Below are 27,827 nucleotides of genomic sequence, written 5' to 3'. Positions count from 1 at the left end.
GCCAGTCGCCGACTCCATGATAGACCTGAACCGTACCGTCGTGCCGGTCGATCTCGCGACTACGTCCGCTTCGCGCATTGGCTTTGATTTCGCATGCACTGTAATGGTGGACTGGTAATGGAGGGAATAAACGTCGGCTCGCCTGTACACAGTCCCAGTAGTGACTCTGGCTGTGTCCCGATCGCACCGTGACGCGGGCCCTCGTTCCGTATGTGACGTGCTCGTAATGGGTGGGAAGTGAATGTATTTGATTGTGGGTGCTTGCCTGTGCTGTGAATGCGATGACGCGAAGCTGTAGGCGGAGTGGAAGAAGCACGAATAGGGTACCACCCCTCGCGGTGGGCTCCAGTTGTGTAGCTCGGGAGTGTGGTACCCCCGGGCGCGATGTTCGAGGGGTGGGTCATTTCGCTGCTCCCTGATTGGAGGTGACATGGGTGGAAGGGGTTTTGAGAGTGGAGGGGAGATGTGCCGAGAAATGATCTCGCAACGATGCCTCAGGGTTACTGACCTTGTCCTCGGTTCTCCAAGCCTTGCTGACGACTCCGTTCCCAACTCGCTCCGTGGACTCTAAAGCTCTGTCTCGTTCTTGTCCTTGTTCTCGTTCCGAAGGTGCCCCACTCTGGCTCTGCAGTCGCTGCCCTTCAAGTCGCTAAACTCGTTCCGCGGTTGTCTCGTTCTCGTTCCGTGGTCGCCTTCCTCGTTCCGCGGGTTCCTGTGCTCGTTCCGCGAGCTCCTACGCTCGTTCTGCAGCCGCCTATGCTCGTTCCGCGAGCTCCTGCCAGTGTACTCGTTCCGAGAGCTCCTGTACTCGTTCCGCGAGCTTCTGTACTCGTTCCGCAGGCTCCCGTACTCGTTCCGCAAGCTCCTGTACTCGTTCCGCGAGTCCCTGTCCGGGTCCTGTATCTTCCGAGCTGTCCTGGCCTCCAAGTCGTAGGACTTGTCTTTTCTCAATTACGTGGCACCGTGCACGTCCGAAGATCCTTGATTGCCCAAGAAGGTCACTGTTGACCAACCCGGGGAGCCTCTCCCAGCTCCAACAAATGTATGAGGGACCCACAAGCTGTGCTCGCAGATGTCTAGATTCGGAGGTGGGGAGAACTAAGGTATGTACAAGTCTTCGTGGCACTGTATGCCGCCGAAGCTGACTAATAGTAGGTACTTGCTATATATGGTAAGTAATGCGAAATCGCACGAAGTCCATCAAGTACAGTAGAAATGGGGTATCGGAAGGAATAGCGAAGGTTGTCAATATGCTCGGAGGGAATGGCACTGACCAGATAGCTCAAAATAAGGGATATACATACTGTCCGGGCCTATGTGGGGGGCACTCCCCACAGCGTGGTTCTGTACAAGCGTGGCAGGTGCGAGACGGGTAACATCCCGTTTTCATACTGAGTGCTAATACATCAATGTTGCTCTAGGAAATATGCGAAGATTCCAGACGAAGACGACGCACCCAAACGCGGGAAAGTGTCGGCAGCGAGGATCGAGGAAACCAAGAGAGAACTCGAGGGACGTACAGGTTTGACTGACAGCGAGGCCGAGGCGGATGATTGACGAATTATATATACTACCCTATGTATGTACTGATGGCTCGGATGTGAATACGGGGGTACTACATCTGAATGCTAGATTGATTTTCGAGGCAGGCGTGAAAAACCGGTGTTTGCGACGTGAATATTGAGTACATTAGAGATCTTGCGAGCACTGCCACTGTGTTCCCGAAGGCTCCGTAGTGCTCCGGAGTCACGCACAGACACTCTCGGGGCTCTCGGAGGGGGGGACCTTCCTCTCGTGCTCCGAATGCTCTCGAGCCTCTAAAGCACTCGAGAGAAAGGGTTTTTTTTCCTGATGTGGTGTCAGTGTCGCAAATCCGACAACACAACCTTACAACAAAGGTGATATATGTCTTATTATACATCTGCTTGATATTCATCCTAGCCTTCAGCCGCGCACGACGCCATCGATCATTCTTGCAGCCAAGAAGTTTTACGAGATCGAGAGCACTCTGCGTGAGGATACATCAATTAGCAAAAACCAAACACAATCTGCATCACAGGCAAGGGTTCCAGGGAGTGAAAGGGACCACGAAGACGAAGACATTGAAGAGCCGGATGGTCACCCAGCGTGGCTCGATGACTCGGAGAAGATCGAACATTGTGGCAGTGCCGAGACATTCGTGGTAGAGGTGTATGTGAATCTCGAGTCCTCCATTCTTCGCGACTTGCTTTCTAGCGACGGACCCGACCGATCAGACGTACAGGAGAGTAAGATGGGTGAAGACAGGGCGGAGAAGGGGGCTGGGGCTGAGCCGGGTGATAGTGCAGATGAAGGCGGTGAGGTCGATTGGGAGTTTGACAGCGACGTTTAGGGCGGCCGTGTACGGTGTAGGGTCTCTATCAGTCTATCGCAATCAATCGATGCATTGCCCTTGTCTATTCCTCCGCGCATTAAAGCCGCGATCCATGGTACATGTGTATCTGAATAGGTACTAGGCACCTGGCGCGTTTTTCAATCACGTGACACGTGTTACCTACGGTAAGAAACGTGCGTAAAAAATTGACATCCGGCGCAGTCACTTACCCCGCAGTAAGATACCCTCGCCGGGTTTCTTACGCAACCTTACAGCGCCACCATAGCTCGTGCAGACGAAAGTATCTCGAAACCTGTTGGTGAGGGAGAGGCTGAAGGATACCCTGTACTACAGTACCTTCTTCGCATTGGCACTGAGCCGGCCGCTGCCAGGTGCAAGCTATGATACACTGCAAGACCCCTGGCTTGATAATGATGCTGAGAAGGCCACTGTGAAGGAAGGCTTCCATGTGAGTATGTACGAAACATAGGAAGACTCGTCATACATGACGACGAACTTCCGAGAGCATGCCAGGGAACGCGCACCAGGTTCAGCGGTTCCGGTTAACGTTGGTCCATAAGCTGAATATTGAATATGAATACCATGGACGTTATTCAAGTCGTCAATCACGGTCCTCTACTGGCAGTAGGTAGCACTGGGGCTTGGAGCGGCAAGGCCGCATTTACATAGGTGTGGACTCCTGTGGAGCGGTGGACGATCGCCGTGCGCTTCGTCTTGACAGATGCTGTCTCTGCCAGGGAGCGGGCCAGACGGTGTGATCCCAGAATGGAAGGCGAGTACTAGGTTTGCGCTGAAAAAGGAGGATGCTCGGATCGCACTTGGGTGGACATGTACATACGACGCCGATCTTCAGTCTGTATCTTGTATTGTGTCTCTGGCCAGCCGTAGTATGAAAGACTCCTCCGAGCGGATATAAACGGTGTCCAGCGCAGTAGATTCGACACAAATCCCACAAGTGAACGTAGAGGATCTTGAATCGAGACCATCCAGCGCAGCATGACTGGATGAAATCCACCAGGGATCCATCGCCCACTATAGGCCTAATAAGCTTCGATTTTGTGGACACCCATTTACGAAGCACGGGCAAGCAATTGCGCGCGAATCCTGTTTCTAGGTCCATATGACTTCAACCCTCTCCTCGCCGAATGCGCAGCCGACGACCTAGAAACGCTGGAATCCTGCGACGCGGCTTACGAACGGTGCTTCGCAAGGGCGATACTCCCGACGCAAGGCGTTACACGCCCATTTCGCTGTGGCATCCGAAAGCGCTGAGACCCTCGGGCGTCACGGAGGTAACCCACGATGTACGGCTCATGGTGGTGAGACCCTGCACTAGGGTCACCGGCTTCACCTGACCATGACCTGGCTCGTAAGGTCCGCAGCGGGTGGGAGGTAAGATGATCAGGCTCTCCACACAAACATTGCTCAGCCATCTCCGTGACCGCCGAGTAATCTTGTGATCATACTGTTTCAACCCGATGCTGCAAGAGCCCCACAACATGACTCTAACCGTCGCGGGTGTGACTCCGAGAATGGAGTACATAAGAAAAGCGGCATGTATATGTTAGGACAGGTCTTCCATCTCCACATCGTCGTCCGCCCCAGTACCGACGTCTTCGTTGGCCATTCCTGGCTCTACGATTTGATCAGGTCGTTCGAACATGTACATATGAAACTTGGATAGCGAACCTGCATTAGGCGGGTCATTGCCGCTGTTTTCGTCCCGCAGTTGAGCATTGCGACTCGGGGCAGTCGTTGCGCGAGCCTCTTTGTTACGAGCGCGAGTCTCGGCGGCTTTAGCTGCTATTTGTTTCCTTCGGACACTACCAGTGACGCGGAGAGCGGTGGCAATACGGCAGTGCTGCACCTGGCGGTCGGCGAGATAATACTGAGGCTCTGTAAGATTTCGCGGTAAGGTCTCGCGAATCAGGTCCGCGTTGTGGAGAGCATGCATGTTAAGCAGGTAACGCGGTGTTTCTGCGTGCGTGACATGGAGTCGGGTCCGGGCAGTGACTACTCGCTCTTGAATGACATGCTCCAGCCCGGCCGTAGTGCAATGGCAAGCATAGCAATCATGCTGCGCATTGAAGATGAAGAGGACATCCTTTAAGAATAGGTTGTGAGAACACGGAGCCTACAAGTGCACCCTCGGACTGCAAATTTGAGCGTACCTTTGGTGCAACGAGTTGATGGGGTCTGTTACTGGGAGTAAGGATTGGCATATTCAGATAGCCATCCCGTTTGCCCATGATATCGAAATGCTGGATAACAGCAACCGCTTCTCCGCCGCCAACAGGGGAGAGTATCTTGAAGACACGCCCTGCTCCCACATCCGGAATCTGCGGAAAGGGAGATGCAAGATTTACTTGAGATTGTAAGTAGAGTTGATGGATCATTGCGCTCACCATTTCGCTGGGAACGACAGGCGTCACGTCTCGCGAAGTCTTAAAAAATACCCACGAACCCGGCTTACAGATGTCTTTTGATTGCGAGACCAAAGACTTGCACTCTTGGAAGATAGTAGCTGTGTGTAAAGAGTCGGAGTTTGATGCTACATTGTCCGTTGGTGGCGGAAGTGATAACGGTGCGATAGATTGAGCCCAACTAGCCGGATGTCGCTTCAACTGTGCCTCTAGCTTCACTGAGCCTGGTAACCGGCACATGAATAGGTAAATCAGTCGAACTCGTGAGTCATTGTCATGACAACTTTATTGTACTCACCAACTACGAGCATGGCCGATAGATTCTCTACCCAGCCGAGACGACGCTGTAGACTGGGATTCTCCTGCAGGAATGTGCAAACTCTTTCCCCCGCCTGAACGTACTCACCCGCAGAGTTGCGCCACCAACCGCCGCTCACCTGATGCTTGAAACGTTCCATATCGGCCAACGCCACAGCAATGTCACGGCTTGGTGCCCTATGATTTGAGAGGATACTGCAGAACCGGAAAATAGCGTTCCAGCACTCGAAGACTTCAGTGGAATACAAGATCGCTGGACCAAACCGGGGGATATTCGCTATCAGATGGGCAAGAACGTGAAGCTTATTTTTGGTGAGGATTCTATTCGGGTCGATGAGCACCCAAATGTCGAGGACATTCGCGATGAGGATCTCTAAATCTGCCTGTCAATGCATATGAAGCCCGGGGTCAATTCCAATGAGTTGCGCATGACAGTGCGCGAACAGCCGCATGAGACGTACCAAATATTCGTCCATTTTGCGGATCTTATTGTACCACAGCATCGCACCGAGTTCACCGGTGGCCTTCCACAGTTCCCGAATGATATCGGAGCATAGGTCATCATGTAAATGAAAGACCCCGACCTGTTGCAACGCCTTGAAGTGCTTCCCGACGAGAGAGTTCTTATATTGAAGCAAATATTCTGCTCGCAGAGGTGGCAAGGTCAAACCATCGACCGAGGAACCCCGAAGCCGTGCCGCAAAGAGTTCGTCCTTCTTCTTGTCCCAGGGTGAGGTCGTCTTGTGCCACACGTACTTCTCCTGTCCGAGTAAGTAAGTGTGCAAAATCTCACCGGGTGTATCGAAATGAATCTCAACGCCCGGGAGCCCAAGCAGGACATTATAGTGATCTCCTGGTCGCAGCCTATCACGAAGTGCTGCGATCACAGGACTTGAGGTGAGCGCCAGGTGGCTCTGTGGTGCATTGAAAGAGACGTACGGGAATCGGCTGGGAGCGTGTCGTAGCTGTGTGAAGGCTGTTGGACAAGCCAATCGTGCAACTCCTGTTGTATTTCACGGTTGATTGTCGTTTTTACAGCCTGTTTGGCCTCGGCGTCACGGCTGTAGGTACGATCGTTCAAGCGTGGGTCCCTTGTCGCCGCTGCTGTTATCCGCTCGTGCTGCAGTGCACGCGCCTTCTTAATCAGGATGTTGATCCAGTATTGGGCGGTCTTATCTTTCACCCCCGTGTTCGTCTGCATGAGATCGACCGTATTCTGCACGCCAAGACCTGCAATCCATAGCTGTGACTCGATTTGACTGATTGTCCATTCCGTGGTGCGATGAGGTCCTGACTTAGGGCCATAGGTGAGAATCATATCTATGATCTTCGGAATCACGACTACTCACTGAGAAAAATGACTCATAGATCTCGTCTGTTTCCCGCTCCTCTGCGGTACCACCAATCTTGCAAGATCGACAGGGCTTGTTGCCGTTCCCACCAATGTGCGAACAGTGCTCAGATTGCTGTGGATTATCTGCGGGGAAGACATGTGGGATGATCCGGAACAAGACTTCCTGTTGAAGCTTGCAATCGTACGCTGCATGCCATTTGTCAGGGCCCCTGTGTATTTTCAGTATGCACGTATTGTTGCCTTTCAAGCTGTGGAGAATGATAGAATACTCACGTATCTTTAGCGAGCCCTTCTAGTTGTTCTGCGGACGATGCATGCTGTGAGGTCGAACAAAAGCGAACGAAGTACTCTTGTTTCAGTTTTTCATGCGGGAGATTGATGTTCGCAACATAGACGTTCGTGTGGGCATTGTACTGCTTCGTTTTATTTCCAGATACATCATCGCACCATGCCATCAATCGCACTGTGAACGTTGGCCGGTTGGCAGCTTTCGCGCGAACTGGATGTCGTACATCCCGGACCCACAGTGGCGCTAGAGCTAGAAAGCTTGTCAGCGCCGCCGCCGCCATGCGGTGAATGATCTATGGTGTGTGCGAGCAAGACTCACCGTCAAATTGTATATTCAGTTGGTTTTGCAGTTCAACCACATTGTCTTGCAGCTCCTCCGCCGCCACACGGATCAACTCTTCACTACGGACGACGAATATCCCGGTCTATTCAATATTTGGTGAATTCGTGCTTTCAAGTACTATCCACGGACCACTTGACATACCGCAGGATAATGGACAACGAGGAAGCCATCAAGACAATCCACTTCGTTATCTTCCACAAATCGGAGCGGCATCACGTAGCGTCCGTCACGCAGCCGCGCGAGTTCCTTGATATAGAAATGTCGGTGCGGTTTCTTCTCGTCCATCCACATGAGCTGGCCTCTTTCAAGTGCATCCTCATTCATATTGAGCCATTTCTCCCCATCTCTGAACTCTGAGACTGACGTGCCCACGCGGGGCAGGAACTTCATATGCGGCCGCACAAGAGGGTTGGCAAAGTCCTACAGAAGATCAAGAACATGATCAGTTGCGTCGTGCGTTGACTTGGGACTCGGAAGCACCCCAAGTCCTCGCTGTACTTACAAGACGGCTTGTCTCGGATGGACAAGTGGCGTAGAAATGGTTCTCCTGGGCTGATGTATGGTGCGTGGTCTTGATGTTCACTTCTTTGGTGAGCTGTGCTTGCTTCGTTCGTAGTGAATGGAATGATGGAACATCCGTGGCTCCGCACTCCTTCAATGCCCAGATGACGACTTTGAGATGATCATCGGAGAGCCGTAATCGTGGTAAGTTGTCCAGAAGGTCGAGAATGAACATCTGACTACGTGTGAGCCAGTGATTATCTCCAATGTTCTGTCCATAGCAACATACTGTTTTCGAACCATATGGCTGCCATTGTGGATCATTTGCCACGTACTCTTGCCCTAGACTCGCGTCAAAGTCTTCCCCGTGCCAGCCACTGTCATCATCAAAATCGTCAGAGAGGCCTATGCATCAGCAGGTTAGTTACATGTTGTTGACTCTGTGAGAAGCGGTATCTACCTGCACGGTACAATTCAGCCACTGCATCTGCGACTGTAGGGTCCTCGTCATTTGCCTCAGCTTCATCGGCAAGGTCCGTGTCATTCATCCCTGCTGCCCTTGCGCCCCAGTGTCCATGCTCAATGTACGGGTTATCCAACAGATTCTCTAGTGCGGCTCGAATCCGCATAGGCTCCGTCTCCCATGGAGCTGAGCCTGCTGAGAAGGTGACCTCGTTACCCGCATGGTCCATGATCTGATCACCATCGACATAGATGTCATCGAGAGGATTGTGCCGAGGTATGTTCTCGTCGCTCTGTTCATTCTGCTGAGCCTCGGGACCCATAAACACGTCTGATAGGAACATCTTGGCTGGTGGCTGGCAGGCCGCCAGGTCATCGCGGCGATTCGGATGGGCTTCAGTATGTTCTTTCTCGAGTAATGCTGCAACAGACTCATGGTGTTTCTTGGATTCGATATGTCGCTTTGCTCCGTTCTTCTTTACTGACGTGAACTGACCTGTGTGTGCGGTGCAGGGCTTACATTCCCATGAACTCGGATCATCCTGGACAGGAAGAAAATATCCTGGCACCGTTGGTAAGCACCTCGCACATCTGTGATGCAACAACATTCACCATCTGCATGCAGATCTGTCCTTTGGGCTGGCATATGTTCAGCGGGATGCAATTGCTACGTTTTCTGCAGCTCAATGGCCCAAATTCGGGGGTCTTGGTTCTGCACGTGATTGTCGCTCATCCAGTTAAAAGTCTTCTCTGTGTTGACTCGGACGACAGTCGCCTTTCCTCCATCCCTCTATATTCTCTCCTTTTTCTCTCTTTTTTCTTTCCTCATGTCGCAGCTTGTGGACCTGATGCTTGCTGTCGGAAGCTCTCCACCGGTCAGTCCATCATCCAACACGGTGGACCTTCCTCCTATCACTGGCCCTGCAGCGATTTCAGCAGGCAATGCTACAGCGAGCAACAATGATGATACCAGTGTCGCATCCGAGTCTCCGTTGACCACTGTCAGCAACCCATCCCTCGGCGACAAGCGACGGGCAGAGGAGGACCTTGTGGAATTTGCTAAGCAGGTCGGTCGCCGAGTTCGCCTCAGGCCAGCGGCGCAGAAGGAACTTGATGCTAATGCAGTGGTACGTGCTCACGTAAGCTTGACGGCGGGCCCATATATCTGATTGACACTGGTAACAGCTCTCTCTGTCTGAGCGGACTTTATGGATTTCGGCACGCTTGCTCAAGCACGAAGAACAACTGGAGACTATACAGCCTGCAGAGGTTCAGTGGACTCTGCCGAGGGGGTGAAGGCATGTCCGAATCGTTATCTTCAATCTCAAGGCAGCTGATCGTTGACATTGAACAGGACAAGATTGAGGTGTACAGCTATTTAGTGATCGTCTCACCGCTGTTACCGGCGTATGTCAGGCACTCAACACCGAACAAGTGCATCAAGGTATGTGTGATATAATACATCCTGCGTATATCATGCTGGTGACGAACGCAAATACAGACGTTATTCGACCGTCATACACATTGGGGCTATACGACTGAAATTCGCAACAACACACACAAGAATCTGATCGTACTGAAGCGTATAACAGACCGCTTGACCGACCGGCGTGCAGAGTTGAAGAGTATGGTGAGTGCCGAGCCAGCCACTTACTGTATCATTCGACTCCGAAGGCTATCATTGCGCCAACTATCCACATACTGAACTAGTTGAATACAGGTGTGGCTCAGCCTCGGACCGGAGATGCTATCTGCTAGTGCGACTGCCAAGAGCCGGGCCGCTGCTGCGCGCGTTGACATCATGACGTTGTGCGAGAGCATCGCTGCGCATCTTGCAGGTACTCGAGTTCAAGTGACTTTAGAGCTGTGTGCTCGTGTAGCTCTGTTGGTGCGACTTACACTCTCATCTTTGTTCGCCGCGCGTCAGGTACTGACAGTTTCGACAGCGGCAGGTGCTGATCGAGGTTCTGTCCATACCTACATTCAACATCAATCAATACTGGGATCGTGTGGATACACATCTTGAGACCATCCGCACCAAATATCCTCAGGCTACTGACGCCCGCATGATAACAAAGTACATTCAGCGAATTGTCTCCCATTCTACGTGTCTGACTGTTAATCTCAGAGTCTTCATGGCTATACTGAATGCGGACATGAAAGAGTTTGGTTCGCCATCCTTGCCGGATGCCCGTGGACAGGATGCAACGTCTGCGCCGTCTCAGCTTCAAGCCTTGGCGGACGACGCAGCCGACAACTTTGCTCATGATCTTCGTGAGGAATAGGCTGCTCATTCATTGTCCATTGCAAGTCCGTGCTATCGCTTTCGTAATGCTGCTCTCAATTGCTATGGCTCCGCTATCTCTTTCATAATCCGTCATACTCTCTACACTCGTTTAATCACCTGTTCATAGTACATCGCTCGAGTTTGTAATTTGCTTACACCATTGTCGTGGTACCGACAATAATAGTTGATTATACGTGATTTTATTGCGCGCAACAATGTGCGATCAATAGCCCGAGCTACCAAAGCATCGTATTACAGGATGCTCTACACCGATGACCCCAAGCCGGTGTAGGGCCTTCACTCACCCATTCACCATGTTCTGTTCAGCTCGGACTAGGCTATCCGCAGATATCATCTGGGTGTCGAGATGTTAGGCAGATCACCTGGAGCGGTAGTGTCATGTTGCCCCGATGGACAGGTGGCTAGGGTACTCGGTCTCACCCCTACATGATCTGAGACGGCCATGTCCGCCTCAGAGGTGACTGAGGAGCCTCTCCCGGGATAGGCGTATTCTGCGCCTCCTCAGGTCTCACGGGCGCCACGCCGGTGTCCGAACGCTGACCCCGCAGCATCCCCGGTCTCGGGTGACCGAGGCCTCTCCCACAAATGGGCGTGTAGTCCGAGGGTTTGGGCTCAGTCATCTTCCGACTTTAGCCTCAGACTGCAGGACTCGGCCGCCCACACCCCTGTCAAGGTCCCCGACCGTTATCATGGGACTGGCACGGGCAGGTACTAGAGTGCCACCTGGGGGCTCCTTTGCGCCTCGGCCGACCGTGTTCGTTCCAAGTTTAATCGTCCAGAATGCCGCCGTCTGCACCAAGTCTGCCCTGGCCTCGGGTGAACGCGAACCGGGCACCCCGTCACAAATGCGAGCCACCACGAGCGACGCAACGCGCGCCAAAGATAGCAAGTGGTGCTGGGGGAAGCAAGCACGGGCGCCGCCACGGGTGACGGGAGCGAGGGTGGCTGATGGCTGCGAGAAGCGGGCGGGGCGGGGTGACGTCACGAAACGTCATGACCTTCCCCACCTGCCTTTTAGTGCCCGCCCGCCCAGCGGATGCAGCACAAGCCTTCTCCTCCAACGACGACTTAGACGAATCACCGCTCTCATATTTCGCACTCGTTTCTCTCCCACTCGTACAACTCCCATAATGTCCGCCATCATGTTCAACGCCGTGCGCGCCGCCGCCAGGCGCGTCCCCACCGTCCCCAAGCCTGGCATGGCCGTCGCGCCGCGCTATTATTCGAGCAGCATGCACGATCACAACGCCGACGTGAGTTCTCGTGGTTATCACCGCTGATGGCTGTACCTGACGGATGGCGTGTAGACTCTTGACACAGAGAAGAAGCGTAACTTGACCGGAAAGCAACACCGGAGCTCTGCGCCCCATGATGAGAGCGCGCCAGGGTGGAATGAGTACCTCGGTAGTGCGTCAGAGGCTGCCGTCAAGGTCAGTATATGCGCACACAACCGCATGATCTCGTCGCTGACGTTCCTGTAGGCCGACCAGTCGCCCGATGACGGCGATGTTGCAACCATGCAGCACAAGACGGCCACCCGTATCAAGCGCCGCTACCATGAGGAAGAGTCCCCAGACCCGAACCCGCCAGAGCAAGCCCTCGAGAAAGGTACGGACACGTCGCATATGGCGCACGGCGAGAATGTTCACGCTGTGTATGAGCGCGACGAGGTTAGCGGTCCGTTGGGCGGGGCTGGGGACGGGAAGTCGGTGGAAGTGGATGAAGTCACCACCAAGTTCACATCGACAACAACACCGGCAAAGTGAATTGTGAGAAGACGTTGTTGACCGCATGCATCCTGTAATTATATCGCATCCATGATCCGCCGTCTGTGTCCCGTTGTATCATAACTTTAGCTGTGTTGTCCACCGACCTTGGCACTATGCATGTTCTCCTACAGCTATGACGCCTGAAGCTTGCTGTGTGAAACGAAGTGGCGTCCCGATACTATAGCGGTCGGACGAAGGATCCAGCCTAGCCTGAGGGTCTCTCAACGACTTACAGCGTGAATGAAGGAAGACTTGTGATGCGCGCCGCAATGACTGCAAGTACGTAGCTATAGGTGAGCCTCTGTTCGTTGCGTGAATCTGTATTCTTGTCGACGTTGGTCCAATCATGGCCTGCACATTCGCGAATTGTCATGCACAGCGGGCCTGCGCACAGAAGATGGGAGTAGGTGGGGCACATTTAGCGCCCGCCGCTCCGCCGGAGAAATGTATTGACTTGCCTTATTGGGTACGAACGCCACCACCGGCGCCGCGGTCACGATTCGGAGTGCACGACGCGTGCCACCTTGCCACCACTGGTCGACCATTACTGAGTTGCTCAGTCTTGCCTGCACTTGTGACACTCGGAGGGAATGCTAGGAGAATAGGCATGTCAATGTCTGTCTTGTCTGCTGTGGCATCGAAGCGTCGGTCCGACAATGTCGTTCGTGATGGAGCAGTACTACCTTCCAGTCAAGATGATAAGGCGACGACGTGGTTGGAGTTGGATTGAAGGCGCAGTCAACATCAGGCGCGACCATCCGAAGTATCGTGTCGGGTTCCAGTGAAAGGATCACAGCATGGTTCGTCTCCCTTTCGTGACTGTGTTCGAGATGGATGCGACAGCTCACCTTTCTCAGCGGATTTTTGATGACATACTACGAACGCAGAAGATGACTCCCCACGGCCTCACGTTCGAACGTTCGGCACTGCAGTCATGAGGACAGGCTCATGAGAGCACGTTCTCCATTGTCATTATCAGCCAACTGATCACACTGACTGGAAGCCCAGTGGCATACATAGCCAAGATATAACGGCAGCAGCAGGTATCTATACGTCTTAATGCACGCCGCGTGCCTCGATAGCCCCCGCGTCGATATATTGTGTTCGCTACACATTCAGGCTGGCCCGTGGATGTAACGACTCAGTATGTGTATTATAATATAGTACATGAATGTATATTCTACATTCATCTCGAACCGTAGAGAACCCGCTGGAACTTACGACGTTCGTCTAGTAGCTGAAAGGCATCGCCTCGTAAGGGCTGTGCCGGGCGTTAAGGCGATCCTTATACGAGTATATAAGGATGAAGAGTTCTCGAGGTTCGACACGCTTTGCTGGCCAAACGTCTCTCCCTCTCTCCTCTCTCTACTCTCTCTCTCTCTACCTCTCTCGCGCGCTTCCCTTGTACTACCTCTCGTTACGTTAACGTAGTTGGTAATACACACCCGTTCTACCGAACCTAACCAGACGGACTGATCACCCGTCACGTGAGCGTACCTTGAGTGACCGAACCCCTCCCAGTAGCAAGTCCGGTAACTCGTCTTGTTACAATTTGGTGGACATTCAGTCTCCTCAAACCACGCTCTTTCCCCCTTCCGACGTCGACTCCGCTGTCCCCGACGGCACCTTCCACTTGACACTCCTTGTTCAAGTACCACTCGGTGTACCCACTCACCTCGCGGCCGCCACTCCCCTCACGCTACCCACTCTACGAACACCCTTTGTTCACCCCTTTCGCAACCGGCATGTCTTCCATAGACTCTGCCTCCACTGCCCATGGCCAGATCATGCCTGCGCTCCGATCTGGCCCACACACCGCACCACCCCCGGGCGCGCCACACGCGTCCTCTCTCGGGTCCGACGACGAGCTCCCTGAGATGGTTGACGCATACACCCAAACCGACACGAGGACGTCTGACGAGTCAGCCACTCCCTCGTCGCTGGATGCCAACATCTCCTCGGTGAGTATCTCGTCCTCTGACCGCGCCGCACGGTTACCTTCGCCCACCTTTGCGCACGACCTGCGCCGTCTTCCCGAGGACGCGTCGCTGCGTGAGACGCTACACCACTTGGTTGGCGGCCAGCGTCTCGCTTTAGAGACGACAAACGTCTTTAACGAGGTAGCCACTGCGACTAAACGCGATATCGCGTATGTTTTTAAGAACACTCATGCCATTCTTTCGCAACTAGAATCCCTTGCTGACCAGACGGCACAGCATCACTCGTCGATCGCCGAGCACGTCCAGCGCGCGCTCGACTCCGAGACTCGACACTCCGAGGAGCTTGGTTCCGATCATCACGAGATACGCTGCCGCCTGGACGACATACAGCACGCCGTGGACGACCTACGGAACGACAACAATTCTCGCTCGTCCCGTCGACACAGTACATCACACGAGGGTGATGCAACAGGCGCATCAGCCACGTTCTCAACGACCACACGAGGTGCAGGGCACACCCCGCCTTCGCCTCGGCCAGGCCATGCGGGGACGCAAGCCGATCCAGCGCAGGAGGTGCCGGGATGCCTCTGTAAGTGCAACTGTACCGAGAACACGGACGTTATCAGACGCGATATCTACAGGTTGTCAGACATCTGCGTCAACCTTCCGACACGGTCCTCGATGGCCCAGGAGATCAGCGCATGTATGTCAGAATTGCGTGATGACCTGACCGAAGCTGTCGCATTGGTACGTTCCGAACTTCTTACAGCCATACAGCAGTCCTATACGCAACCGCAGGCACCCCCGACGCAGCATGCGCCACACGTTTCTTTTGCATCGCCGCTCACGGCTGACTCACCCCTGTCAGCGCGATATCACGAACCGCCCCACTTCCACCATCTTCGCTCGCAACAGCCGGTGCCACCGCCTCCATCGCCGCCACCTCCATCGCCACCACAACCGCAAACGTCACGGCAGGGTCCTCCAGCACCGTTCCCGTCTTCGATCTCCGGCGCTCTGGCTGGCGGTATACCACAGGCGGCCCACGTGCCGACATCGGGGATGTATACTATGCCGCAGTCAGTACCCTCTGGCTATGTACCGTATTCATACGCTCCTACGAACCCATACACCGCGCTATCCGGTACAAGTAGTTCGAACAATGAAAAAAACAAACTGAAGCATAGTGACCTGCCGAAGTTCTTCGCCAATGATGGTGATGATATTGACGATTGGATTGGTCAGATTTCTAACATTGCTCGCTATACAGGTGTCGATGACAACGTAATCTTACGTTGTCTGCCTCTAATATTACGAGGTTCGGCGTTTAAGTGGTTTAACACACTATCGCAGACTGACCTAGCTCAACTCACAAGCTGGTCAGATTGGCAAGCGATATTACGCCGAGAGTTCCGGAAGGCCAACTACGACGTTAGCATGGCGGAACAGCTTCGCATGCGTCGCTGGCACAAGGGCGAAACATTCTCCCAATATTACACTGACCGACGGAGGTTGCAGAACGCTGTATTAGGTGAGTCAGCGACCAGTCAAACATTAATCAGTGACCTTCTGCTCGGCATACCGCAGAGCATGCATGCGCTCATCAAAGCGGGTACGGGATACAACGCTAATCCGGCGATCTCTTTGGCCGATTTCAAACGGTACGTAATGGACATGGAGCTGGGATTGTTGGCGCAATATGGACAATTCCGATCTAATCCGCCGAATAACAGTTCCGCTCATACAAACAACGCAATCTCTTCAGGTCCTTGGAGACCAAGGAACCAGCCTTCAAGAGGGGGTAACTACTCCCAGAACAATACAAACAACGGGAATACGAACCAACCACGATGGCAGAATCGCGATCGCGACTGGTCCAATAACAATACCAGTACGTCTCAATCGAAAGGCACGAATTATAACCCTACCTCTGGGTATCGACCGTCTAACCCATCTGATAACAACAGTCAGAGACCAACTCCTCGTACCGGGTTCATCCAAAATACAACGAATTCGAATCAAAACCAGTGGAAGCGGAACACGCCAATAAATTCGAAACCGAACCAGAACTGGCGTGCGAAGACTAACACAGTGGAACCCAAGGAGTCTGATGGAAGAGACACTGAAGAACTGGCACTCACCGAAGACGAGCAACCAGAAGACGAAGCGGAAACATCATACGATCAGTATGATTCAGAGGAAGAAGGGGACGCTACGAGCCTTTCGGCAAATGCGTACCTAGTGGCCGATACAAACGCCATCATGACTCGACGAATGGTTCGCGACGTCACGGATTCCTCAGCAGGTCAGTCGCTCAACACTAGCATTCCTATACAAGGCACTACTCCCAAAAGGAGAGTTCTGAGGAAGAAGCCGCCGACAAAGCGCACCTTATCAGATCAGAAGAAGACAACTCATAAACAAATTCTTCCAGAAGTCGTAAACGGAAATGAAGACACAGGGCCGGACGCTTCCGCCTTTATGAGTAAGACACCAGCTTTTATACAGGTTGCGATCGATGGGTCTAACTCTGACAGGGCTTTTCGAGCTCTGGTAGACACAGGATCGTCAATTTCGCTGATTGATCGTTCGATACTCCAGAAGTTTCTACCGCAGGCAGTGAGACAACAATGCCCGCTTATAGAACTACATGGCGTTTCCGGTAACAGCTTTATCACTTCGTACGTCTCTCTCAATCTCACTTTTACGGATCTAAAGGGACAGAACCATATTCTCCCCACGAAGCTGTACATGAATCCTGCTCAGGACTCTCGAATCATACTAGGTAACGACTTTTTGGATTTCTACAATGCAGTCGTTAACCTGCAAAACCAACAGCTGGCCCTCCGTGCCGAGGGCGGGAAGAATATAATTATTAGTATGGTCTGCCGTAAACAGCAAATAACGACGATGCGAGTTGCAGAGACGTTCACGGTGAGAGCGTTCCACTCTGCCCAGATCCCTGCCAGAATAATAGGACCGATCCCAGCACCGCTATACTACCTAGAACCAGAACCCTTGAAAGATGGATTCAAGGCAATCTCGGCAGCGAAAAGTATAGGTAAGTCTTCTTCGCCTCAACATCATGTACAGGTTGTCAATATGGAGCCATTTCCGATGACACTGTACATCGGAGATATCCTCGGCACTGTTCATCCGTTAGTAGACGTCAGCAAGACGCCTCGAATGAGCGAGTCCAACACTGTCAGTATAGCTGATAAGAATGACCTACAGGAGTTTCGCCGAGCACTAACTGATATAGATCTGAACCCGAGCCTGACTCCCAAAGAGCGGGAACAAGTCCTCGAAGTCTTGACTCGGCATCGACACGCATTCGCATACGGATCACGGAAGTTGGGCAACACTACAGTGGGTGAAGTTCGGCTTGAAACAGGTGACTCACCTCCAATCTCGACAGCTCCGTATCACGCATCTCCTAAAGGACGGCAGATCATCGAAGAAACTGTGGCCAAGCTTCTCGCGGATAATGTTATCGAAGAATCGGAGTCGCCTTGGGCGTCGAATGTCGTGCTCATTGCACAAAAGGACAAGGTCAGATTCTGCATCGACTTTCGAAAGCTGAATGCAGTAACGAAGCCAGATCAATATCCGCTTCCACGGATTGACGACTACCTTAATCAGTTCGAAGGTAAACGCTTCTTCTCCACTTTCGACGCTAACTCTGGCTTTCACCAGATAGGTATTCCCGACGAGGCGGATCGCGAGAAGACCGCGTTTCGCACTCATCAAGGTCTGTACCAATACAAACGAATGCCGTTTGGCATACGGAATGGACCGTCGATCTTCCAACGGGCTATGGACAAAGTCTTAGGGAAGATTAAGTGGAAATTTGCTGTAGTTTATATTGATGACATAGTTGTTTATTCTGCCGATTTCGAGCATCACCTCAAGCATCTTGAGCAGGTACTGGACCGAATTCGAGCGTCCGGATTCACACTTTCATTGCCGAAGTCTCATGTTTGCTACCAAGAAATACATGCCTTAGGACACCATGTAAGTCGCCTAGGGATCGGGATGAAGGAAGAGAACGTACGAGCGATCCTACAATTTCCAGTCCCAAAGTCAGTCAAGGACATACAGATTTTCTTAGGCATGACGGGATATTACCGTCGCTTTATTCGCGATTATGCAAAAATTGCGCGCCCATTAACGGCCCTCCTATCGAAGGAGACCCCGTTTGTATGGTCTGCTTTATGTCAAGACGCCTTTGAAACTCTCCGTGGAAAGTTAGCAGCAGAACCCATATTGGCCCATCCAAACTACGAACGACCATTCCTGATCTACACCGATGGATCCAAGATAGGGATTGGGGGTGTGTTAGCCCAAATAGGCACCGACGGCAAGGAACATATGGTCGCCGCCATCTCTAGACAATTGTCTGCGGCTGAGGAAGGATACAGCGCAACAGAACTGGAGTGCTTGGCGGTGGTCTGGGCTTTACGCAAATTTCATCCATACATAGATGGAACATCAGAACTTAAGGTCGTGACGGACCATATTGCATTACAATGGATTTGGAACTACAAAGGCACGAACGCTCGTCTCAAGCGATGGTCGTTGGAGCTACTCCCATATCAACATTCAGCCAAGATTGAGCATAGACCTGGACGTACGCATTCAAATGTTGATGCACTCTCGCGTGCGCCCATACCAGAATCGGCACCACAGGAAGCTGAGATATTGACCGTGACCACTCTAACTCCGAAGTCTACGTTCTTGAAAGAGATCCAAGAGGGATACCTACAAGACGAATACTTTGCGCCCATATTAGAATTGTTTGAGCAGGACAAACCACGAGCTCACCTTCAGCACTATGAAGCCGAAGACGGGTTGTTGTTCCGTCGACACTCTTCTGGGAAAGGTCGCGTCCTGTGCATACCGAGGTACAAGGACTTACGACTCGACATTCTTCACGACTTCCATGACGCCGAAGTATCGGGGCATGCCGGTGCTGATAGAACACTGAATGCGGTTAGCCATACATACTATTGGCCCCGACTCAGCAAGGACATACGTTCTTACGTTCGCTCCTGCGAATCATGCCAACTTAACAAATCTTCTAATCAGAAGACTGCTGGGCTACTATTACCCCATGTGATTGCACCGGGCAGATGGCACACCGTCACGATGGACTTCGCGGGACCATTTGCAGGGACACCTAATGGGCTTGATATGATTATGATCGTAGTTGATAAATTGACGAAACATACCCATTTTATTCCTGTCAGAAAGTCGGACACGGCCGAAGACACTGCACAAGCATTTTTTCGTGAAGTCGTAAGACTGCATGGATTACCTCAAGTGATAATATCAGACAGAGACTCAAAATTCACCTCACGGTTTTGGCGCACTCTGTTCAAGCGTCTTGGTACAAAGCTCGCCATGTCCACCGCGAACCATCCCCAAACCGATGGCCAATCAGAGCGCATGGTACGTGTGCTCAAGGATATGCTTCGTCATTACATTAAGTATGACCAGAAGAATTGGATCGACTTACTACCTATTTTGGAGATCGCCTACAATCGAGGTGTGAACGCATCGACTGGGTTCAGTCCATTTGAATTGGACTATGGATTCACGCCACGCTTCGTCCACAATATTGCAGACAACGAGGGCGATCACTTGCCTGCGGTCGATGATTTCCTTGAGCACGTTCATGCTCAGATTCGATCTGCAGAAGACGCGATCAGCAGGGCACAGGAGAGTCAAGCGAAACACTTTAACTCTCAACGACGTGAGATGATATTCGAGGTCGGTGAGTTGGTAAAGCTTTCGACAAAGCACTTGAATCCTCCATGGCAGAAAAAGCGCAAAACACGGAAATTGCTGCCTAAATGGATAGGCCCGTTTCGCGTCAAAGAAAAGTTGAACAACAATTCTTACGTGTTGGACTTGCCTCCACAGTTCGACATACACGAGGCTATCAATTCTGAGTATCTTGAGAGATACGTAGACTCGCCTGACGAGTTTTCGAAACGAAAACGATCTATACCACCTCCCATAGTGGTCGACGGACAAGACGACCACTATGAGATTGACCAGATACTTGACCACGATCAACGCACCGATCGTCGGTCGGGTAACGTCGTACATTGGTATCTGGTTAATTTCGTGGGTATGCCTGAACACGAGCGAGAGTGGTTGACTCGCGATGAATTACGGGTTGGAGCATCTCGCATTGTTCGACAATACGAAGCGAAGCATCGAATCGTGGTTTAATGTGTTCATTTCCGAGGACAGCACAAGGATGCTCCACTCGAACAGTCCAACGACGGAAATGAACAACGGACAATGACTCACCATACTAATCTTTATTGGCAACCAGGCTCCGTCATTGAGGAACGGTAGCCTTTGCGACCTCTGAACTCGGTTCGCTGGCCGAGCCTGTTGCATTTGGTCTGCCGCATACACCTGCGATATAAGAGGCGAGGGCACTCACTAAGTTCCTCACTCCTGGTCCCACCAGAAGTTTACCGTTCGCTCCTCTCCCCTTCGCTCTTCGCCCCTTTCCCCGTTCCCCTTCCCCCTTTCCCTTTCAACAACCTACACCTTTTGTCTTGTCTTCACTTCCCTTCCTCTTCGACATGGCTGCGCCTCTTCTCGACAACCTCGTTTTGGCCATCAACTCGGCCGCGTCGTCTGCTAGTCCCTCCGTCATGCCCACGATCCCCAGCGCGACTTCAGTACGGGACGACGTCGTTAACGAAGTTCGCTCACCTTTTACTCGCCCTAACTCGCCCGCCCCTTCCCTAATGTCGTTCTCTTCGATGCCGCCTCTTGCATCGTTGCCCGAGTCCGACAGCGAGCCTGGCGAGGTCGATGAAGATACCCCACTGCTCTTGAAGCCGGAACGCGTCGCAGGCGACGCACCTGTCAGGCAGCTGGGACATAGTAAGTCGAACTAGTGGTACAATGTGAATCACAGTTCTCACCCAATTTGTTCCAGTACTTGACGTGTCGGACACCACTTCGGTCTTGACCTCGTCGGACGGACAGGCCAACCTGGCCGATCGCTCCGCTTCCGCGTCTCTACAAGCACGCGACGGGAGCGACGCTGATGTCCCCATGGACGGTGACATTGTCCTAGCGGCCCGGCGGAACACACCACCGCCGTCGTACGCCGCGGTCCTGCGTCAAGAGTTCCTGCGAGCCAGTCGACCTATCGGACGTACGGAGCGCGCTGTTAACCATCCGTCTTCCACGATCGCCTCGGGGCACCCAAGAGTCTCGATCGCCGATCGTCCATGGCGCCTACGCACCCCGATATTGAATGCCTTCTCCCTTTCGCCGCAGAACCTCCACGACATCCTTTACTTCCTTTCCCTCAACCAGCTCGGCGTCGCGCACGCTCTCGAGGAGATCAAGCCGTACGAGCTGAGCTCGCTCAAGGCCGGTCTTGCCGCTCTGCACGACCAATTCCTCGTCGGACGACGCTCCGCTCCCGTTCCGCCTCGACTCGCCATCAACTGGGTCCACAAGCACGTTGTTCACCGACACGGTATCGACTACTGCGTCAATAACAACCGCGAATGGCTCCGCGACGTCGACATCCCGCTTTACGCCAACGGGTTACGCGCTGTCGAGCGTTACTGGCATGGCAGCGCCCGCCGAGGACGTCCCTACCTCTTCGTACACCAGATCGACGAGTTGCGCGTCTGTGCTCCGCAGTACCACGGGAATGCGGGCGCGTTTCTTGACCACATCAAGAAGGTGGATGGAGAGAGGATAGGATCGCGTCGGTAAGGATCGAGTCGGTTGTTTAGAATTGTATATTGCGCATCTTAGCTATGCCTCACATTCTTTACACGTCATGATTCACTGATATTTCGTTGCCTTCCTTCCCTCGACTCGGAGACCTCGCTTTCTTTGTGAGGGGGGTAATTGTAACGACTCAGTATGTGTATTATAATATAGTACATGAATGTATATTCTACATTCATCTCGAACCGTAGAGAACCCGCTGGAACTTACGACGTTCGTCTAGTAGCTGAAAGGCATCGCCTCGTAAGGGCTGTGCCGGGCGTTAAGGCGATCCTTATACGAGTATATAAGGATGAAGAGTTCTCGAGGTTCGACACGCTTTGCTGGCCAAACGTCTCTCCCTCTCTCCTCTCTCTACTCTCTCTCTCTCTACCTCTCTCGCGCGCTTCCCTTGTACTACCTCTCGTTACGTTAACGTAGTTGGTAATACACACCCGTTCTACCGAACCTAACCAGACGGACTGATCACCCGTCACGTGAGCGTACCTTGAGTGACCGAACCCCTCCCAGTAGCAAGTCCGGTAACTCGTCTTGTTACAGTGGAACACAGGTATGAAGAGTGCGGATTACGCACTGGGCAGCCCTCTACGTTGTGCGTGTATCACTGTCCTCCTCTGCTGGTTCCGGATTTTGGGCTACGGCTTATACCTGTGTTGGTCCAGACAACATGGGCTTGGTGTAGCATGTAACGCGACCTTCATACGCAATGCATGGTTCGAGGTCGTCGCCCGGGATCCGATCGATAAAGGCTGCTTTGCTGTTCAAAAGTTCAGGTCTCGGTTCGTACAATGCAAATACTCAAGAACAATGTAACGCTATCGATGCGGTTTCCCTGGTCACAAGCGAGCGCCGGCCAAACCGCACGCGGGAATCAAGCGGCAGAAGGTGAGATTACCTCTCGAAGGCGAACGATCGAATACTTATGCTGTATTCTTCAGACAGGCGGTCAGTCGCGTACCTCGCTAGCGACGGGCCCGTCAACGTAAAAATTCGTTGTGCATGCGCGTAAGTCGAGACTAGCGCGATCAGGCGCACGCAAGTGTGCCTGGGACGTACACGATGCCACGGCTCAGGCTCATGAAACCCTATAAAGCCCTGTCCCATATCTAGTACCTTTTTCCTCCTCCTCCTCCTCCTCCTCCTCCTCCTCCTCCTCCTCTTTCTCCTCCTCCTCCTCCTGAATCCGACTGTTTTTCCTGTGCCTGTACAGTGGCATCCGTATGCGCGTTATTGACACCTCACAAGTCGACTCAAGATGAAATGCCGTATTTCACGCGACGAGACGACCCCACTCATGACCTGCAAGAGGAACGATCAAGAGGCGGCCACGCTGCGCAACATCGAGGTGCACTCGCTGCGTTACAGTACGTCATTTTGATTGGCTGTGAGGCAGATTCACATTGCGCAGCTCATTGTAGTGGGAATCTTCAAGGCAGCAGTAACGGCAGACACAGCATTTGCCGACGACCCGCTATTTGACTACATCGAAGATCGTCCAGTGAGTCCAGAATCGCTTGGAACCTTGTGATACTTACAGAAATGCCTCTCGGTCACATTGCGCAGTATCCAAAGTCTTCCAGGAGAAGATGTTATACCCGGCTCGGATGGTATGCCGCGAAAGTGCATAGCGCATCTGCGATGACAGTAAACAACGGAGATGCAGTACTGACGTTGTACGCCGCATCCTCTATTCTATGATCATTGCTTGATTGAACTATGTGCCCGCTGTATGACTAGCCAGCTTCCTAGACGGGAAGCTCGACCAATAGAGCGTACTCTGTATAGGCTGTCTAAACTCCTTTGCAGAGGACTGTCGCGAGAGCAACAAGCAGTGAGTCTCATCTTATGTCTCCAGCCGCACGTACCTGTACTGACCACGTCGTCTTCTAGCGGTTTCAGGAGTGGAGGCAAAAGCAGGCTCAGGCCATCCGAGCCGCCTTCGGCGAGAGAGAACAAGACATGTTTCGAGTGGATGGTTTAGCCACACGACCTGAGAAACGACACAGAGGCTATGGAAGCGCCCTCATGGCAGCTGCGAACGTCAGAGTGCGTCTCTGTATACATGTCATGGAAGCAAACCGTACAATCAACAACAGGCAGACGAACTCGGATTGGCCTCATGGCTATCGACGTCCAACATCAAGAACACGGCCTTCTACGAACACTTCGGCTTTGCCACGGTGCACGAGTATATGGTGGGGGAGGCCAACCCGAATTGGGCCAGGCCACCAGTTGTTGTGAAGATTGTCCGTATCTCGCGCCTCCTCGATATGCTCCCTCCATCTGACCAGCTCGTGTTCATGTAGATGGTCAGAGAATCACAGCCTGCGCTAGCAACATCCCTGGACTACCTCATGTCATGGTGAACCACTATTGTGTATCTGGTATCCCATATACCAGCCCGTCCGACGCAGCTGCATACAACACTTTGAATTCATGTTTGTCAGCCGACACTCGGAGCCCGGGCCAGTTATTCCAACTGGTGACCCTGGGGGTGATGCCGCTTGCATATCGACTGACATCTCAGCACATGATGCATAAACAGACCCACCGAGGACTGAACTTGCGGAAACACTTCCAGGCTTTCGGTGAGTCGATGCCCGACCATCAATTAACCTTGTGGATCAATGACGCTGTATGTGGCAAAGTGATAGCTATATACGGCGGGACCGTTCTTGGTATACTACTCTATCGGCAAAGGCTGCTTTGCCGTTCACACATTCGGGTCTTGGTTCGTACAATGCATATACTCCTATTCACGGTCGCAGAACTATTTCCGTCCGCTTCAGTCCTGATATCCTCGAGATCACAGCATAACCCTGATGTCTCGTATCACCGCCGAGCCGTCGAGCAAGTCAAAGATCCGACAGCCCTATCGTAGTCGAGTGCGGGACGGCATCATGCTCAACGTCTATACCTCTGCTCGCGTCGGCGAGTTTATTGAGTCGACCGCTCGTCCGGGAAGTGGCTGAAGCTTGCGCTACAAGGCGAGTCTTTTTATTTTCCTATTTTCCAATGACCATGCCCCGATCTAAGGTCGAGTCTCTCTCCGACGCAAACAGGACGTAGAAGTCGTCTTCTTCCGCAACGAAAAAGGCGATCCCGAGTTTGCCATGGGGGTAACTACATGACAGTACACGACATTGCGAGTCTAAGGTGGAGGATGCTTGCTTATTCCTCCGGACTGGTCAGCAGCCTGCAACGAGCACAAGATTCCCCAGCGCTGTGTCTCCCGTCAATCACTTCTCTAATTCTCATGTCTTTATACTACAGCCCTATTCTGCTCTGTTCTTTCTCGCACCAACCAGCTCCCATCGAGCGTGCCCCTGCCCGTCTCCCGCAATGCCCAAGCCTCGCGGTCCAAGCTCTTGCGCGCCACATCGCAGTCCAGTTTGATGTCCTCGATCAGCACCTCCAGATTGGCGTAGTCTTTCTCCTCCCTGATGAACCCCGTGATCAACAGCCGCATCTCGACGCCGTAGAAGTCAGCCCCGAACTCGTGGAGTACGTGCACCTCAGCCGACCGCATCGTGTTCTTGTAAAACTTGTTGTACCCGATCGACATCACCATGGGATATACGCTGAACCCGGAGTGCGCCTCCGGGGCCGTGGTTGTCGTGGCGGTGGTGTCTGATGATGTCGTTGGTTGGTTCGGATGTGACGGCGGTAGGCGTAGGGACGCCCAGCCAAAGTATACTCCGGACTTGATATCGGCGATCCATGGTGTCAGGTTGTAGTCGATGGGGAGGTTGGCGGTGGGGATGCCTAGTTCTTTGGAGCCACGCCCGAAGCCGCTGATCACTTTGCCTTCCATCTGCAGGGGGTAGGGTGCTTTGAGCCCCGTAGAGGGGCCGATGATGAGTGGGCGGGCGGTGGACATTGCATTCGGCGGGCGATAAGCACACCGGGGATTGCGATGTTGTTGGTAGAAGTTGGGAGCGTTGCTACTACTACTTGCTAGGAGGATGAGGGGGGATTCGTACTAGCTGCGGTCGTCGAGGATGATTGTCGAGGATATAGCCTGATCGATTTCTATATCAGGAAGAGAATGTGCAGGCTTGTCGAGTTGTGACTCTTACCGGCGACAGCGAGAGAGCCCTCAGGTTATACAGTAAATATGGTGGGGTACGGGGCACGTCTTCGATAAAGTGTAGTCAGCTGGACCTGATATGAGACTCCGAGGAACGCATAAAGCGCTATAGAAATATGCTTGCGTGTGAGCAAACTGAGCTGCCGCTGCTGCCATTGTCAGAGCAATGCTGTTGGTAAACACACAAGTCTTAGAAGGTTCGGTACCTCATGCACACGACAGGAGCGCCTCCGAACGTCCGGCAGCGCAGATGTTGACTCGGTATCATGCAATTGAAATGTACTGCACGATGTCACCTTCGCCCGCAGTCATACTCTATATCATATATGAGCTGCGTGTCAACACACAGCACGAGATATCCCCCGAGGGTTCTTCCACCGGATATTGAAGATGAGCCTCAACACTAAGAGTGACTTCTACGACGTGCTGGCGGAGAAGAGGAACGTCAAGGTCGAGAGGGCGAGATATGGTCTGTCCTATATACTCTGACTTTGATACTAGCTTGGTTGTCTAAGCCGTCGGTATGTAGCGGACGTACCTAGAATCCAACAGATGGCACAGGATGCCTACGAAGACGACCCTCTGCGCAACTACCTGAGGAATACACCGGTAAGTCGTTGCAGCTGCCTTTCTCTGGTCAAGTTCATCATTCGCTGCCGTTCGACAGGACGCCAAGAAGCCTCCTGTGGCTCCTCGGCGGGACCGCCTCTACATTTGGCGTCTCATGGCTTACTTGGAACTCGGGTTCCATATCCATTACCACGCCGCGTTCCCTGTAGAGCACGGAGATGCTTACGTGACCATGTATGCCTTGTACAGTTGTGCCTCGTGCTCGTGAGTAGCTGACAGTCGAACATATGATGTGCAGAGGCCATCCGTCACCTGGGCGGACCAAAAGCGCTGTACTACGGATGCTCAGCAGAGTCACGAACGGGGTCTTGAACAGAACGAACACGCCCGAACAGCGCAAAGTGAGCCGAATCGCATCCACTTACAATTGACGGTGGCAGACCTGTGCTGACTTGGTCGTCAGAGGTGGGAGGAATTCGAGGATAAGATAGCCGCCGCGTCAAAAGACGCGTTTGGTGACGAGCTCAGGAGAATGCTCCATGTCCTGAACCTGGCTGTAGCGCCGAGGCATCAAGGAAAGGGTTATGGTTATGCCCTTATGGCGTTGGCGAACGCGCAGGTGAGATGATCGCTTGCAGGGGACCTACGATAATGAATGCGACCGGGATTGTGCTATGTCGCAGGCCGACGAAATACGTTGCGCATCGTGGCTGTTGTCCTCGAACGTCATCAACACGCCGTTCTACGAGAGCTGTGGATTCGTGGTGGTGAAGGAGGTGCTTCTAGGGGAGGACAACCCAACTTGGACAGAGCGGCCGTTCGCTATCCTGATCGTATGCACCTCATCTCTTGCCGTAATGACTGATCCAACAAATCTGATTGGATAGATGATGCGAGCGGCACGGAGCTAGACCTCCGGATGCGATGAGAGGGGGGAAGCAACTTGAAGGTGCAGGATACTGAACATACTTACGACGTAATCCTGTGCCCGAGCAGGGGGGTGAATTTAGTGGCCGTCTAGCCTTGGGAGCGGAATAGCGGAATGAAGCATATATGACATGATGCAAACACCTGAAAAATCTGCATTGCTCTAACCACAGCTGAGAAGCGCACAAGCTAGCCATGGGTAAGTTGTCGGAGAGATTGAGCGACGTACCTCAAGCACATCTTCTTGCTCATAGCCTCTCGGTACCACTGTACTTCGAATGACTTGTGTCATGTGGAAGGGGCTTGTTCCGACCGGATTGAAGCGCATTGATCCAAGTGAAGTCTCGCGCTCTGTTCATGTGCCCTCGCACAGTAGAG

At 52.8% G+C, this 27,827-nt stretch overlaps 10 protein-coding genes across 10 annotated transcripts; 7 read left to right on the top strand and 3 right to left on the bottom strand.

Moving 5' to 3' along the window:
• Positions 1–1,315: 1,315 nt before the first annotated feature.
• B0H18DRAFT_953950 (uncharacterized protein) lies at positions 1,316–2,371 on the top strand (the record flags this gene model as incomplete). The annotated part of the gene is made up of 3 exons (XM_048042229.1): positions 1,316–1,361; positions 1,422–1,470; positions 1,942–2,371. 3 exons carry the CDS (start codon positions 1,316–1,318, stop codon positions 2,369–2,371), a joined length of 525 nt encoding a protein of 174 aa, XP_047894955.1.
• A 1,133-nt stretch (positions 2,372–3,504) lies between these two features.
• On the bottom strand, positions 3,505–7,836 carry B0H18DRAFT_1156846 (uncharacterized protein; the record flags this gene model as incomplete). Its single annotated transcript, XM_048035781.1, has 11 exons — positions 3,505–4,508; positions 4,558–4,713; positions 4,795–5,021; positions 5,096–5,498; positions 5,577–5,992; positions 6,055–6,409; positions 6,465–6,678; positions 6,743–7,007; positions 7,077–7,182; positions 7,242–7,520; positions 7,603–7,836. The coding sequence occupies 11 exons, from the start codon at positions 7,834–7,836 to the stop codon at positions 3,939–3,941; spliced, it is 3,225 nt and encodes a 1,074-aa protein (XP_047894954.1). The 3' UTR covers positions 3,505–3,938.
• A 1,054-nt stretch (positions 7,837–8,890) lies between these two features.
• B0H18DRAFT_1117909 (uncharacterized protein) lies at positions 8,891–10,348 on the top strand (the record flags this gene model as incomplete). Its single annotated transcript, XM_048033675.1, has 7 exons — positions 8,891–9,190; positions 9,249–9,332; positions 9,418–9,507; positions 9,565–9,693; positions 9,784–9,951; positions 10,010–10,140; positions 10,192–10,348. 7 exons carry the CDS (start codon positions 8,891–8,893, stop codon positions 10,346–10,348), a joined length of 1,059 nt encoding a protein of 352 aa, XP_047894953.1.
• Positions 10,349–11,513: 1,165 nt separating this feature from the next.
• On the top strand, positions 11,514–12,137 carry B0H18DRAFT_874647 (uncharacterized protein; the record flags this gene model as incomplete). The annotated part of the gene is made up of 3 exons (XM_048040368.1): positions 11,514–11,624; positions 11,679–11,801; positions 11,853–12,137. The coding sequence occupies 3 exons, from the start codon at positions 11,514–11,516 to the stop codon at positions 12,135–12,137; spliced, it is 519 nt and encodes a 172-aa protein (XP_047894952.1).
• A 1,555-nt stretch (positions 12,138–13,692) lies between these two features.
• Positions 13,693–15,267, bottom strand: B0H18DRAFT_1000354 (uncharacterized protein). Its single transcript, XM_048028211.1, has 4 exons — positions 14,949–15,267; positions 14,722–14,827; positions 14,357–14,669; positions 13,693–14,101 (listed from the first exon to the last, which is right to left on the bottom strand). Exons 1-4 carry the CDS (start codon positions 14,978–14,980, stop codon positions 13,926–13,928), a joined length of 627 nt encoding a protein of 208 aa, XP_047894951.1. The 5' UTR covers positions 14,981–15,267; the 3' UTR covers positions 13,693–13,925.
• B0H18DRAFT_1000349 (uncharacterized protein) lies at positions 15,268–16,227 on the top strand. The gene is made up of 5 exons (XM_048028210.1): positions 15,268–15,296; positions 15,351–15,398; positions 15,457–15,741; positions 15,814–15,989; positions 16,048–16,227. Exons 3-5 carry the CDS (start codon positions 15,518–15,520, stop codon positions 16,128–16,130), a joined length of 483 nt encoding a protein of 160 aa, XP_047894950.1. The 5' UTR covers positions 15,268–15,296; positions 15,351–15,398; positions 15,457–15,517; the 3' UTR covers positions 16,131–16,227.
• Positions 16,228–20,685: 4,458 nt separating this feature from the next.
• B0H18DRAFT_1117905 (uncharacterized protein) lies at positions 20,686–21,844 on the top strand (the record flags this gene model as incomplete). The annotated part of the gene is made up of 2 exons (XM_048033674.1): positions 20,686–20,992; positions 21,048–21,844. The coding sequence occupies 2 exons, from the start codon at positions 20,686–20,688 to the stop codon at positions 21,842–21,844; spliced, it is 1,104 nt and encodes a 367-aa protein (XP_047894949.1).
• A 1,192-nt stretch (positions 21,845–23,036) lies between these two features.
• Positions 23,037–24,311, top strand: B0H18DRAFT_246915 (uncharacterized protein). Its single transcript, XM_048037275.1, has 7 exons — positions 23,037–23,226; positions 23,281–23,360; positions 23,426–23,535; positions 23,600–23,693; positions 23,753–23,908; positions 23,959–24,108; positions 24,169–24,311. The coding sequence occupies exons 1-7, from the start codon at positions 23,118–23,120 to the stop codon at positions 24,226–24,228; spliced, it is 759 nt and encodes a 252-aa protein (XP_047894948.1). The 5' UTR covers positions 23,037–23,117; the 3' UTR covers positions 24,229–24,311.
• Positions 24,312–24,922: 611 nt separating this feature from the next.
• Positions 24,923–26,038, bottom strand: B0H18DRAFT_246898 (riboflavin kinase). The gene has a single exon (XM_048037274.1). The coding sequence runs from the start codon at positions 25,740–25,742 to the stop codon at positions 25,125–25,127; it is 618 nt and encodes a 205-aa protein (XP_047894947.1). The 5' UTR covers positions 25,743–26,038; the 3' UTR covers positions 24,923–25,124.
• A 111-nt stretch (positions 26,039–26,149) lies between these two features.
• On the top strand, positions 26,150–27,619 carry B0H18DRAFT_246859 (uncharacterized protein). Its single transcript, XM_048037273.1, has 7 exons — positions 26,150–26,421; positions 26,482–26,561; positions 26,620–26,756; positions 26,821–26,923; positions 26,986–27,141; positions 27,206–27,355; positions 27,410–27,619. The coding sequence occupies exons 1-7, from the start codon at positions 26,343–26,345 to the stop codon at positions 27,431–27,433; spliced, it is 729 nt and encodes a 242-aa protein (XP_047894946.1). The 5' UTR covers positions 26,150–26,342; the 3' UTR covers positions 27,434–27,619.
• The last annotated feature ends 208 nt before the right edge of the window (positions 27,620–27,827 follow it).

This window comes from Fomitopsis serialis, assembly GCF_022376445.1.
Source record: "Fomitopsis serialis strain Sig1Antser10 chromosome Unknown B0H18scaffold_23, whole genome shotgun sequence".
NCBI classification, from domain to species: domain Eukaryota; kingdom Fungi; phylum Basidiomycota; class Agaricomycetes; order Polyporales; family Fomitopsidaceae; genus Fomitopsis; species Fomitopsis serialis.
The sequence above is the reverse complement of the archived record's forward strand: the minus strand, read 5'-3'. Positions and strand labels throughout refer to the sequence as shown.